This window comes from Parasteatoda tepidariorum, chromosome 9 (genome assembly GCF_043381705.1).
Source record: "Parasteatoda tepidariorum isolate YZ-2023 chromosome 9, CAS_Ptep_4.0, whole genome shotgun sequence".
Lineage (NCBI taxonomy): Eukaryota > Metazoa > Arthropoda > Arachnida > Araneae > Theridiidae > Parasteatoda > Parasteatoda tepidariorum.
This window is the reverse complement of record NC_092212.1, coordinates 53,629,575-53,641,785: the sequence shown is the minus strand read 5'-3', so window position 1 is coordinate 53,641,785 and position 12,211 is coordinate 53,629,575. Positions and strand designations below refer to the sequence as shown.

The 12,211-nt window shown below is 32.1% G+C and overlaps 2 protein-coding genes across 2 annotated transcripts; both read right to left on the bottom strand.

Annotated features, from left to right (window-relative positions):
• Nucleotides 1-7,933: 7,933 nt before the first annotated feature.
• Nucleotides 7,934-8,317, bottom strand: LOC122272110 (protein FAM200C-like). Its single transcript, XM_043055221.1, has one exon. It carries the CDS (start codon nt 8,315-8,317, stop codon nt 7,934-7,936), a length of 384 nt encoding a protein of 127 aa, XP_042911155.1.
• A 96-nt stretch (nt 8,318-8,413) lies between these two features.
• LOC139426551 (protein FAM200C-like) lies at nt 8,414-8,821 on the bottom strand. Its single transcript, XM_071185816.1, has one exon. The coding sequence runs from the start codon at nt 8,819-8,821 to the stop codon at nt 8,414-8,416; it is 408 nt and encodes a 135-aa protein (XP_071041917.1).
• Between the last annotated feature and the right edge of the window lie 3,390 nt (nt 8,822-12,211).

Genomic DNA, 12,211 nt, shown 5'->3' with positions numbered 1-12,211 from the left:
TCGAATCCTTTTTTCTACTCCTAAACTAATTTTCGTCAAATTTTCAAAGGCATTTCGATTTTTTTTAAAAAAAAAATTGCTTATATATAAGTCTCACTGTTTTGAACTTTTTCAGCTGTTACTCATTGACAATTATTTCTGCAGAAAGTAAATAACTTAANACGGGACTGGAGAATTCTTGATGTCAATTTGTTGAAACAGCGTGGTCTTCTAGCTTTTCACACCATACGAGGTTTTATATTCTCTACTGATGGTAAAATGGTAACCTTTCCCCCCACTCATTGCAAATGTTCTGTTTGGCTGACATCAAACCACATTCACCAACGTTAAATATGTATTCCTTCTTTCTTGTAATTCATCAGCAAATAAAAAATCTGACTTTCAAAGGAATCTACTGTTTCCATATCAATGTCCCCAGACTCCCCGCTCATCATTTGCTGAGAAATGTTAAGCTTTTTCTAGAAAGATTTTAATCAGTCGTTAGAGATCTGTTAAACTTTCTACTCGGAGTCAATTTTGAAAATTCCAAAAGCTTCTTTTAGTAAAGGTTCAGAAATTCGATCATTCATCCCACGCGTTCTTTAAACCATTCAAAAGTATCTTGGCTTACAGCAAATCTACTATCAGCTTTTCGAATCCTTTTTTCTACTCCTAAACTAATTTTCGTCAAATTTTCAAAGGCATTTCGATTTTTTTTAAAAAAAAAATTGCTTATATATAAGTCTCACTGTTTTGAACTTTTTCAGCTGTTACTCATTGACAATTATTTCTGCAGAAAGTAAATAACTTAAATATTCTTTTTTAAAAAACTAACTTTTTATACTGTCTAGATATTTTATTCTCCATACTAGAAGAAAGATAACTCCATTAAAAATATAAGCTTAGAATAACTATCAGAGCCTTCCCTTATCGAGATAAATTTTACCGTTAATGGAACACGCAATGCTATACACATATTTCCACAAAGGCTGTTTTTAAAAGGCACTTAATATTTTTTAAATTGATTATTGATCTTTATTTGTCAAGAAAATATTTCGAAAAATAGTATTTTAAGGATGATTTCCAAAATGGGAAGATGTGGTAGCTTGTGCCCTCTTAAAATACTTTTATGGAGTGCTTCGTATAAACATACGAAAATCCGAAAATGGCAAGTTACGATTGCCTGGATTTTTCTTCTAATGGCTATATTACTTTTTATAGACTCGTTATATATGATGTACATCTTCACAAGTTTAAGTGGCATGATTTGGCAAATAACTATAAGCTGTATTTTCACTCCTTGTATAAGTGTAATATTTTGGATCGTAATGGCCACAAAAATAAAAGAGGTATTTAGATTTCTTACACATCTAAGACTGGAGTACAAAACTTTTGAGGATTATAGCAATACGTGTCTTGTATATGTTTTGTACATCATTCTTTTCACCTATCCAATGCCTTTAATTTTTTTTAAAACGGATCTTGCTATCGGGATAAAAGTTATTTATGCCTATGGTTATCCATTAGATGATTTTCTATTGAATATAATTGGTTATATAAAATTTTTGTTTCAGTTTTATTTGCATCCTTTTTCAATAAGTTTAGTGGCTTTATTTTATTCAAGATTGTGCAACTTTTATTCGAAAAAATTTAGGAACTTGTCCCAAGAAATTGAGTTGTGTACTTCGGAAAAATTCTCTAAATATCAGCAAATGTCTATTCTAAGCAAGAAAGAGAAATTAATTGACTTCTTACGACGGACTGAGCAATTGTTTTCTGTTCCAATATTTCTGCAATGTTCTGCGCATTTTTGGTTTTGTTTCTGCATTGTATGCATAGCGGCAATTAGCGATATTAAAGGAATTGATATTCTATTTTTATTGCAATGGGCTGCTACTATTACAGTTTCGTGTTTAACATCATTTACAGTAGTGTGGTCAGCAAGTCAGGTAACAACTGAAATAGAAAACTTTCAGTTTTGCTTTTGGAAACAAATAAATCGAAGAGCGTTGCTTGGCTTGACGAATTCGTTCCATGAAAATCAGATAGATAAACCAAACGTTTCCCTGACTGGATGTGGAATATTCTATTTTAAGAGAAGTGTAATTTTGGCTTCTATAGGCACTGTTTTGACTTACAGCTTACTTGTGATGAGTTCAAGCAATCATACTATTTAATAATTTAAGTAGGTTGCTCATATTACAGTTTCGAGCTTTTAATCACATATATACAAAACATTGACGTTATCCCTCCATGACTGAAACCTTCTGGAAATAAATGAACCATAAAGCGTTGCTAAATTGAAAAGATTCGGTTGTTGTATAACAAATATTTACAACAAAATACATCGTTGTTTTATTATACTATGCACCAATAAGTATTTTGACGCATTACTTATCAGTACTTGACAGTATTTTATCCCCCATACATATCGGTGGAGGTGGAATTATGGTCTGCGGGTGTTTTCTTGCCTTTGATACACGCTCATGGTTTGCTTGACGCAGACACCTTACTGTACTATTTTAGATAACACTATGCTCCCACCGTTGTGTTACTTTTACAGTCTGGTTCCATGTTATTTCCTGACTGACAATGCTAGCTGTTATGTGACGGTATTCACCATGAACTGGTATGGGTAAATGGTACTGAATGGACTGGTCTTCCCAGATATAAACCCTATACAAGGACCTATGGGATGAGTTGGATAAACTAATTAAGGAGTGCAACGGCAGCTCTAAGTCGGCGAACTTGCGATTGTGTGAAACAATATGCCACTAGCTCTCATACAAGGACTACTTGCGTAATACGTAGCCTATAAAAATGAAGCAATTGCCTTGAATTTGAAAAATAAATTTTTTTCGAACACCGCTCGTGTCCACATATTTATAATAGAAGAGTATTTCATCTTATGAAAAGTGTTTCCTGCACCATTTTGTCTTGCATCTTTTTAGTGAGGTTTTCAAAAAATTTATAAACTGCTGTATAAATTAATTAGGCTGCTCAGAATACACCATTTAATGGTTGTTTTTGACACCATTTAATGGTAGTCAAATTAGAGACAATGGCAATAGAAAACATATAGTCAACTTTTTAATAATTTGATTTATGCAGATGGGCTTGAAGAATTCGCTTAGAACAGATCGGGGTGACAGTAAAAATAAACCAAAACCAAACACTATTGAATAAAAACCAAAACAGAGTACTGTGAAGTAAACCAAACACTATTCTGTCTGGATGTAAAATATTTTTTTTAAATAAAAAAATTTTATTTTGTGGTTTCTCAAGCATTGCTTTAACTTGTGATTATTGTATTATATCTGTAAAATTTACTATAAATATTTAATTCGCAAAAACTTTTATAATTGATAAGATGTATACAAATTCTGTATAATAGCATGTATAGTAATCTGTATAAAAAATTTTTAATTTTTATTTTAATATGTTGCTAATGCATACAGTGTATTGTAATTACGGCCTTGAATATATATTATTAAAATTCCTGTTTTTGTTTTGAAATGGCACAAAGAAAAAGGCGCTGCATACACTAATATTTAATAGAAGAAAAAGCAAAAACATTAAAGAAATTTGAGGATTTAAGGAGGGATCAGAAGCGATAAAAGATGTTTCAGGCAATTAAGACAAACCTTTTTTTCAAATTTCATACGACAATCAAATGGGTTTTGATATTTTTAATGTGTCTTCATTGAAAAATTATTTTTTCAGACATTTTCGTTATTTTCCTTATCGTTCAAACATTTATTCGCGCTTCCTTTTGTGCATAAAGTTTTGACAATGATTCTAAAAATATATATTTATGGTAGTGATTACGAAATACAATGTATCTCCGTAATCTTTTTTCCTTTGCATATGTGCGTAGATGTGTTCATAATTTAATAAATATTTTAGTAGTATTTCACTTTTTACTCTTGCAAATCTACAGCACTGGACCAAATTTTTTTAATTTTTTATTGCTATCAATCAAAATTGAAACTTTATTTTTATGCAACTTGTGATTCTTGGAATCTAATTAATTACTATCCAATAATTTTATCATAAAAAGCTTTATTATTAATAAATTAATAATACAACAAATCAAGAAAAATTCATAGCCATCCCATAAAATAAACCCATAACCCCACAAATGAAATCAATGGAACCACGCGAATACCTATAAATCACATTTTTCCATCATTCATCCAAATAATTGAGCAGTTGTTATTAATCAGCCATCTTCTATTTAGCCCAACTTCTTGAATGCTGAACCAGAGTATTGTATCAGTTAAGTGCTAAATTATATTTAGACAGTAGACATCAGCAGTCATTACTTAGAGGTTTAAAAATATGATACACTAAGAGAAACTTGAATGGTGAAGTATGAATTTAGGAATCACCGGCCTTTTTAACTTATTATTCAATCTCTTTGGAAATTCTGTTACTTATGACTCGTTCGAAAATACTAAAAAAATCCGACTTTGATCGCATCTACATGACTATGATCTGATATCCGTTCAGTAGTCATAGTTTCATACTACATGGCGAATTATACTGTGCAATGAATTTGAATGGATTTTCTGTCCTTTCGAAGAAACCATAGGGTAAGAAGGCTACCTTCCATAGACGTAATGCAAATCGGTCCCTAAAAATATGGTATTGTATGGCTTTGAGGAGAACTCCTCCAGTCTAAAGGTCTGCAGCTGTCTGCTGCTATGGCAACAAGCGAGAGCACATTTCTAATGGGGGTGCAGAAGATGTCAATTGGTTTATTCACGCTGACCTATGCCAAGATCAAGACAAAATTATTCATTCCACACCCCTATTCCAAGTGACTTTTCCTCGTAACCTTGGTACCCATCATGACGCGAGACTGATGTCTGGAGGAGTTCTCCTGAAAACCGCACTATAGGTCACTGAATATGAAGGAGAAAGCAATATTTAGGGGCACAGCAAAGGTGTTTCTTGAAACTGGTTTATAACCACCTCTCTCCCAATCGCTGCTGGGACAAAGAATATATAGGGGAATATAAGGCAAAGAATATATACAACCCTAGCCAAAGAATATAACACCTCTATATTCTTTGTCTAGGGCTGGGGAGAAGAAAGACTGTTTTATGGATGCTCCGTTGCTGTATTTTTGTACTATTTACTACGATATTTCTTGAAGAATTCCTTTATATCATCCAGGTTGATTATATCTACTGGCACATTTTGCGATTGAACAAAACAGTGGGAGACAGCGTGCCCGATTAACAACCGGTTCTGCAAACGTAGCTCCTAACTGTTAATTTGCTTCACATTTGCATGCGCTGAATCTTAGTACATTATGATATTCTACTAAATCTGAGTATGTTGCTCTCACTGCAAGTTTTTTTATTCCGGGTACAACATCCCGTACTGAGAAATTCTCCGCATTGGTCACCTATTCAGAGAGCTTGTCTCAAAACATAACTAGTCCATCACGTACCGATTTCATAAGAGCTGATGAATTCTAGATATCTGGCTTCCTAATTCATTTAAAGCCTGGAAACTTCGGAAAGGTAGGTAGGTAAAACTTTTGACACCAAAAATGTTGCGAACATCCCTAAAATGGTAGTCAAGGTGGTGATAGTCCCACTGCCAATGGGGACGCTTTGCTCTTACCTGTAAGTTGTTATCCTATGCTATTAAAGTCAGAATATTTCAAAATACCGTAATTTAAAAAGACTGACCGAAACACTTCTGCAAACTTGATGAAATAGTAGTTAAAAAAATAGTCTACAAGTCATATCATTTGCATATCTTGTCTTTAATTGTCCCCTGATAAGAATCAGCTTAGAAATAATCAAAGTTAGGAAGTTACAGATGATGTCCGGAAAGTATGAAAATAATGTTTACATGAAATGTAAGGAAATGATGAGGTTTTTTTTATAATTTTTTTTTCTTGGTGTTTTTTTACGTCGTTTTACACTTGTGTTGAAACGTTCTTGTTTGTTAAATGATAAACATTAGCCATGCAATTTTGGATGAAGAGATTTTGAGATGTTCGGAATCTAATAATGATTAATCAAGTGTACTCAAAAGACATATCAAATTGCATCCAATTTTTGACAGATTTTTTTCAAGATTTTTTAGGAAGCTCTACTCACAAACAAATCATGGTTGTTTCACTCACATTATTGTTTCTCCCAAAACTATACTCAAAACAGTGGAAGCGTCACTTTTTTTTCTAAGTTTAGGAAGATAATCTTTTATTTCGCTAAAAAAGCTTTTCTTTGTTTTGCAAAATTTTTAATTCATTTGAGTCAGTCGACATATAATTAACTTCGGAATTGGAAAAAAAAGTATATTTTTCTCTGTTGGTTTTGCAGTCACAATAACTTTTTCGAAAGTTTCGATTCATTGACTGAACTGCTTAGAATTAAAACAAACACATAGTATTTTCTAGTTTAAAATGCGACTACTACCATTTTTTAAATAAAAATATTTCATTTTTCAAGAACTTAAATTTCTGTAACTATCTTTTTTTCTTCGTATTTTTATTAAAAGAGCTCAAAAATGACAATTTTTGTGAAACTTGACGAATTTATTTAACTCCATAGCATACAAATTAAAAATACAATAATAAATATAATAATAGAGTAATTAAATGTACAACACAGACATACATAATATACAACATACATAATAACAACATAGTTTTTTATTATATTTTTTTTATTCACATCTTCAATAAGAATGAGCTTATAAAGTAAAAATCTCATGAGATTAATGATTTGTTTTTGCTCATGTTTGTAACAAAGGAGTAGGGGGAAAATGGGCGTTACACCCCACTTTTAGGGTTGATGACCTCACTTACTATAGTGCTATAGAATGAGGGCTTCCCTCCACTTCAGATCAAAGACCTCTCGGATATAGGATTAGCACCTCTTCCACTCCACTTCCTTAGTATGGATGAAAGTTCAACCCCACTAATCAGTAGGGGTGACATATCATGGTTCTTTACGTAGCATGGTTTAGGCTAAACAAATGCTTACTAAAAATTTTGGGTATTTATTTCTTAACAACTATGGGTATATTTGAAAAGTTTAACAGTAATTTTTTTATTTGAAATAAGTTTCAAAAGAAATTTTCTTTGGAAACAGTTACAAAAAATTTGCAGTGTCCTCCATTATGTTACACATACATGCTCTTAACGTCACATGGTTTAGTTTAGACCAGTGGCTCCCAACCTTTTGTGAACCATCGCCCCCCTCTTGGGGTTGGCTGACACATATCGCCCCTTTCTCTTTTTGCTCAAAAAACCCTTCATTGTTGCTTGTGAACAACCAAACAATGAAAATATGCTATGTTATTTGATTTTAATTTAAATTGTAATGCAAATAAGGAGGCACATTTATCCTGTCATTTTTATTAATTAAAAAAAATTGTGCATCTTTTTTTTTCAAAAAGAAATAATATTTAAAACGGAATAATCAAAACAAAAGTAAATTTTTTTAAATTCATATTTTAATGTAATCAAGAAAAAGTTAAAACGTTAACAACTAAAATTTGAGAAAAAAAATGAAGAGGGAGAAAGTACATTTTTACCACTTCAATGACTGCCCTGTGCTTGGTGTATTTCAAGTTAAAGCTTGAATGTCAGATTTTATGCTCGTCAGATTTAAACGCGGGTCTCCTTTGAAGCAAATGTCCAACCTATCTCTTTGCATTGTGAGCAGCTGGAAGACAGAACTAAATCCTCTCTCCACTAAATATGTTGACGGGAACGAGATGAGAAGCGGTTCAATTTGTTTCCACAATTGTGGATAAGTGTCCATAAGCTTTACCCAAGCTAACTCGTAACCGTATTTTTTAAAGACGACTTTAGCCTCACAGTCATACTTCAAATCTAAAATCTCAGTCTACAAAGAGGAAGTGAGCTTATCCACAACTTCAAAAGAGAAAGGATCGAAAATCCAATCCGGAATTTCTAATTTCATCAAATCTTTAAATCTTGATTCCATAACTGATCAAGGTGATCAGTAAAAATTAAGATTTTATTTTCGAGAATCTCGATATCTGCCATTGAACACTTTTTAAGAGTTGGAAATTGCATTAGCTCTTTGCGACCAATGTTTGACTTGTAGATATCAAACTTGGCGATGAATGAAGATATGATTCCCTTAGCCTTGATAATGTTCATTTTATTTCCTTGAAGTTTTACGTTGATTTCCTTCATTTTTTCAAAACTATGAGTGAGGTACGCAGTTTCCAACTTGCGTTGCTTCAAACTCTCACTTAAAACAGGATCAGTGGTGTCGAGAAACTCAGTAACCGAATCCAGCAATTCGAAGAAACGGCTCAGTTTCCTTTTGAAAGCCATCTCACAGCTGTATGTAGGAGCAGGAATTCGAAATCTTCATCATTTTCATGGCAAAGTTCTCGGAACAAACGGTTATTAGGAGAATTAGCTTTTATTTTATTGATGCCAGAAATAACCAATTTTTCGCAGCCAAAAGTTGACGATGAATGACATAATGAATGGTGAGATAACTTCCGGTACTTCTTTTTTAAGGTGACCCAGAAACCCAGTATGACAACCAGACATGGTTGGAGCACCATCTGTTGCACAAGCACTTACATTTGTGAGGGGAATTTCTTTTACCTCAAAATAATCTTTGACCAATTTAAAAATCGACGATCCTTTTGTATCTGTGTTCAAAGTTCTTGTAAACAACATTTCCTCGTTAATCTCCTTACTCTCATTTATGAATCTCACGTAAGCTAAAACAGATTTGTTATCTATCACAGTTGATTCATCAATCTGCAACGCAAATTTACCTTCTTTCAGAAATTTGATGAGTTTTGATTCAACGTCGACTGCCATCTCATGAATATGCCTGGAAACAGTATTATTGCTCAGAGGAACAGAGTGACTTATCAGATTTCCACCTGCGATACCAAAACGTATGACGATTTTTTTTAAAATTTTTAACTATCATAATTCTTTGTCTACTCCAGAACCATAGATTTCATATATATTTTCAATTTCAATTAGCTTTAATTATTAATATTATTAGCAATTTTTATCTCTTGAGTGCTCGTCGCCCCCTGATCGCCCCCTTGAGAAGCTCTATCGCCCCCAGGTTGGGAACCACTGGTCTAAACCATGCCACGTTAAGCGCATATATATGGTTAACATAACAAAGGACATTTTCTTATAATTTTATGCAAATGAGTTAGCATAAAATTTGAAACTTAATTCAGATTTCAAAGTGAGTGTCACTTTTTTTCAAAAATACCAATATATTTTTAAAAAAAAGCACTCAAAATTTTTAAGAAAGATTTTTTTACTCAAGGTGTGAGCATATAAGCATATTTTTCGATAACATAATGGAGGATATTTCCGATTTTTTGTAATTTTTAACAATGACAAAGTCATCTGAAACTTGTTTCAGATCAAATTTTGATGCAAGTGTCAAATTTTTCAAAAATAACCATTGTTGTGAAGAAATAAATTTTTAACAAGAATTTGTTTAGTACAAATCATACTACGTAAAGAGCTTATATTCAGTTAACATAATGGAGGATACTTTGCGATTTGTTAAAAATTGTTCGCAATGAGAAAATCAATTAAAACTTTTCAGGATTACAAAATAAGTGTCAAATTTCTGGGATTTCAAATAATTTCTGGGATTTTTAAATGTAATGTGAATTTTCAACAGAACAAACTTCTCCAAAAGTAAATTTTAAAATATTATTTAATTTTATCGAATAGTTAAATCAGTTTGTTTTTAATAATCGAATATACGTTCCATCTTTTTATATTGATTGTTAAAATAAGATCTCCCGTTTTTTTTAACAATAAATTGGAGCTCTAAAGTTTTAATTTGCTTGTAATTTAGATTTTTTAAATAAGATATTAAGTGAGGAATAAGTTTAGAAGCTTTTAAATTATTCTGACTTTTAAATATAACTAAAATGTATTTGCTGTCATATGTACCTATATATGCTGCTGAGCTTTGGCAACAAGGTTTAAATTTTTTACTAATAAAATACAGAAAAAAATATCCGTAAAAAAGCTTATAGTTAAAACGTGAGACAATTTAAAAAAAAAACCTATTTCAAAATACGTAGTAATTATGCACTGCCAAATTTTCAATAAATGGAATATAGTCCACTGGCAGATGATGATAAAAATAACTCCAATGTCGCATTTCGCGCTTAATGATTGATGAAAATTGCACACAGTTGCTTTAGGGCTTCACCAAAAAAAGAGTTTTTGGGTTGTATTAATGGAAATTTGCACATAGTTGCTTTAGGGCTTCACCAAAAAAGAGTTTTTGGGTTGTATTGGTGGTAAATGAGCATAGTTCTTTTAGGGCTTCACTAAAAAAGAGTTTTTGGGTTGTTTTAATGCCCTAGCAGTGAAATATTTATAATTTTCATTTTTTGTTGTTGATCACCATCAACACTTATAACTTCTTTCTTATGGTATCTCATATGGAATGCAAAATGCCTCTAGAAAATAAAATATTCTAAGCTTGACTTTTTTTTATTTTGCAAGCTCCAAAATTAAATTTTTGGAATGTTTTACTTCATTATCTTTAATTATAAAAGATGAAAGATAACAAACACAAACCACCATTATAAATCTACTGATCCGGTGCACGCATTTTTAGGCCGAATTTAATTAAATTAGTATACGAAGATTATACTTTGGAATAACTTCCAGAGGCTGAAATTATTATTAATCATTATTTATTTATTTTTATTTATTCATTTATTATTTTTTTGGTGAGTGTATATTTTGAAATTTCTTCCCTACTTCGTTTCGAGGGATATCCTCGAAACGAAGTATCCGTCATGCAGTTTAGACATTCACAGCTAAAGCATTTTTTTCATTCTTTCCACTGAATTTTAATTATGTATCCCTCACTTTGTTTCAAACTATACCCTCTTGTCCCCTTATTTTCAATTTTAGAGATCTGTTCAGTCTGGTCGGTATTTCCTCCTGTGCCCCTCAAACAAGCTGTCGGTTTTATATATTCCAAGTGAACCCAAAATAATAATCACCTGCTAGATCATAAAGAGTGTTCCAACATTCCGAATTTCGAATGTTGCCAACGAATGGAATAAAATAGTGGAACATCTGATAGCTCCGGGTCATTAAAAAATGGGGCTCTGCGCCAAATATCAACTCGTTTTCAATGAATTATTCAGTTTGAATCATTCTATGTTAGTATAATTTTCCTGATCACGTGATATTCTGGGTGTGTAAGACCTTTGTGCAAGACTTATGCCAACAAACCCATAACCATCCATGATTTGAAGGGAAAAAATGGACCCCCGGTTTTAACGAAATTTAGCCAGATTAATGATAAATGCTCATTTAAACTTATAACAAAAGTATGCGTTGACTCCAGCAACACAAAAGATACTATTTATCACATGTGCTAGACTTTACCATACCCTACATTCTATACTTCATGAATTGATAAAAAAAAACTCACAACTTTCAATTAAAAACATGTGTTTTCTACAAAATTACTCCAGGCGTGAATTTATGTGCGCCTTGTTCAGTACACATCCGAATGTATACCTGTACATCAGAGGTAAAGCACATCATGTCACAAAAATTCAGAAAATTGGACATCTATCGTGAGGAAATTTCAATGTTCAATTCAATTTCAGAAACAAATGGCCATGGTTTTTTCCACCTCCGTCATGCAAATATAGAAACTGCAAATCATGTACTTCTCAAAAGTAATTTTTAGAGCTTTCTTCCTCAGAACATGCTTCTAATCACAACTCTCTTTTTATGAATGAAAAGATTAATTCTGATAGAAAAATGTCACGAAATTTTTTGATAAATATTAAATATTTTAGGAATAGTAGAAACTGTTTTATTTGAAACACTACTGTTTCTTACTTGAACTCATTATAAGCAGGCTATAAGTTAAAACAGTTCCGACAGAAGCTAGAATAGTGCTTCTTTTGAAATTAATAATTCCACACCCAGACAGAGATACAGCTGGCATGTCTGTGATGTCTTTACTAAAGGGTTCTTTTAAGCTAAGCAGAATTCTTTGCTTGATTTGCTTCCAAAACATAAAATTGAAATTTTTCATCTCAATTGATACTTGACTCGCCATCCATATAACAGAAAATGATGAAACGCATGCCGTTATGTTGAAAAATGCCCATTGCAAATAGTATAACACGTCTACGTTTGAGATATCTACAACTGCGACGACACACAGAAAACTGAAACAAG

Bases quoted from the DNA above. Each gene is read 5' to 3' on its own strand.
- LOC122272110 (XM_043055221.1), bottom strand. From the start codon at position 8,317: ATGGCTTTCAAAAGGAAACTGAGCCGTTTCTTCGAATTGCTGGATTCG.
- LOC139426551 (XM_071185816.1), bottom strand. From the start codon at position 8,821: ATGGCAGTCGACGTTGAATCAAAACTCATCAAATTTCTGAAAGAAGGT.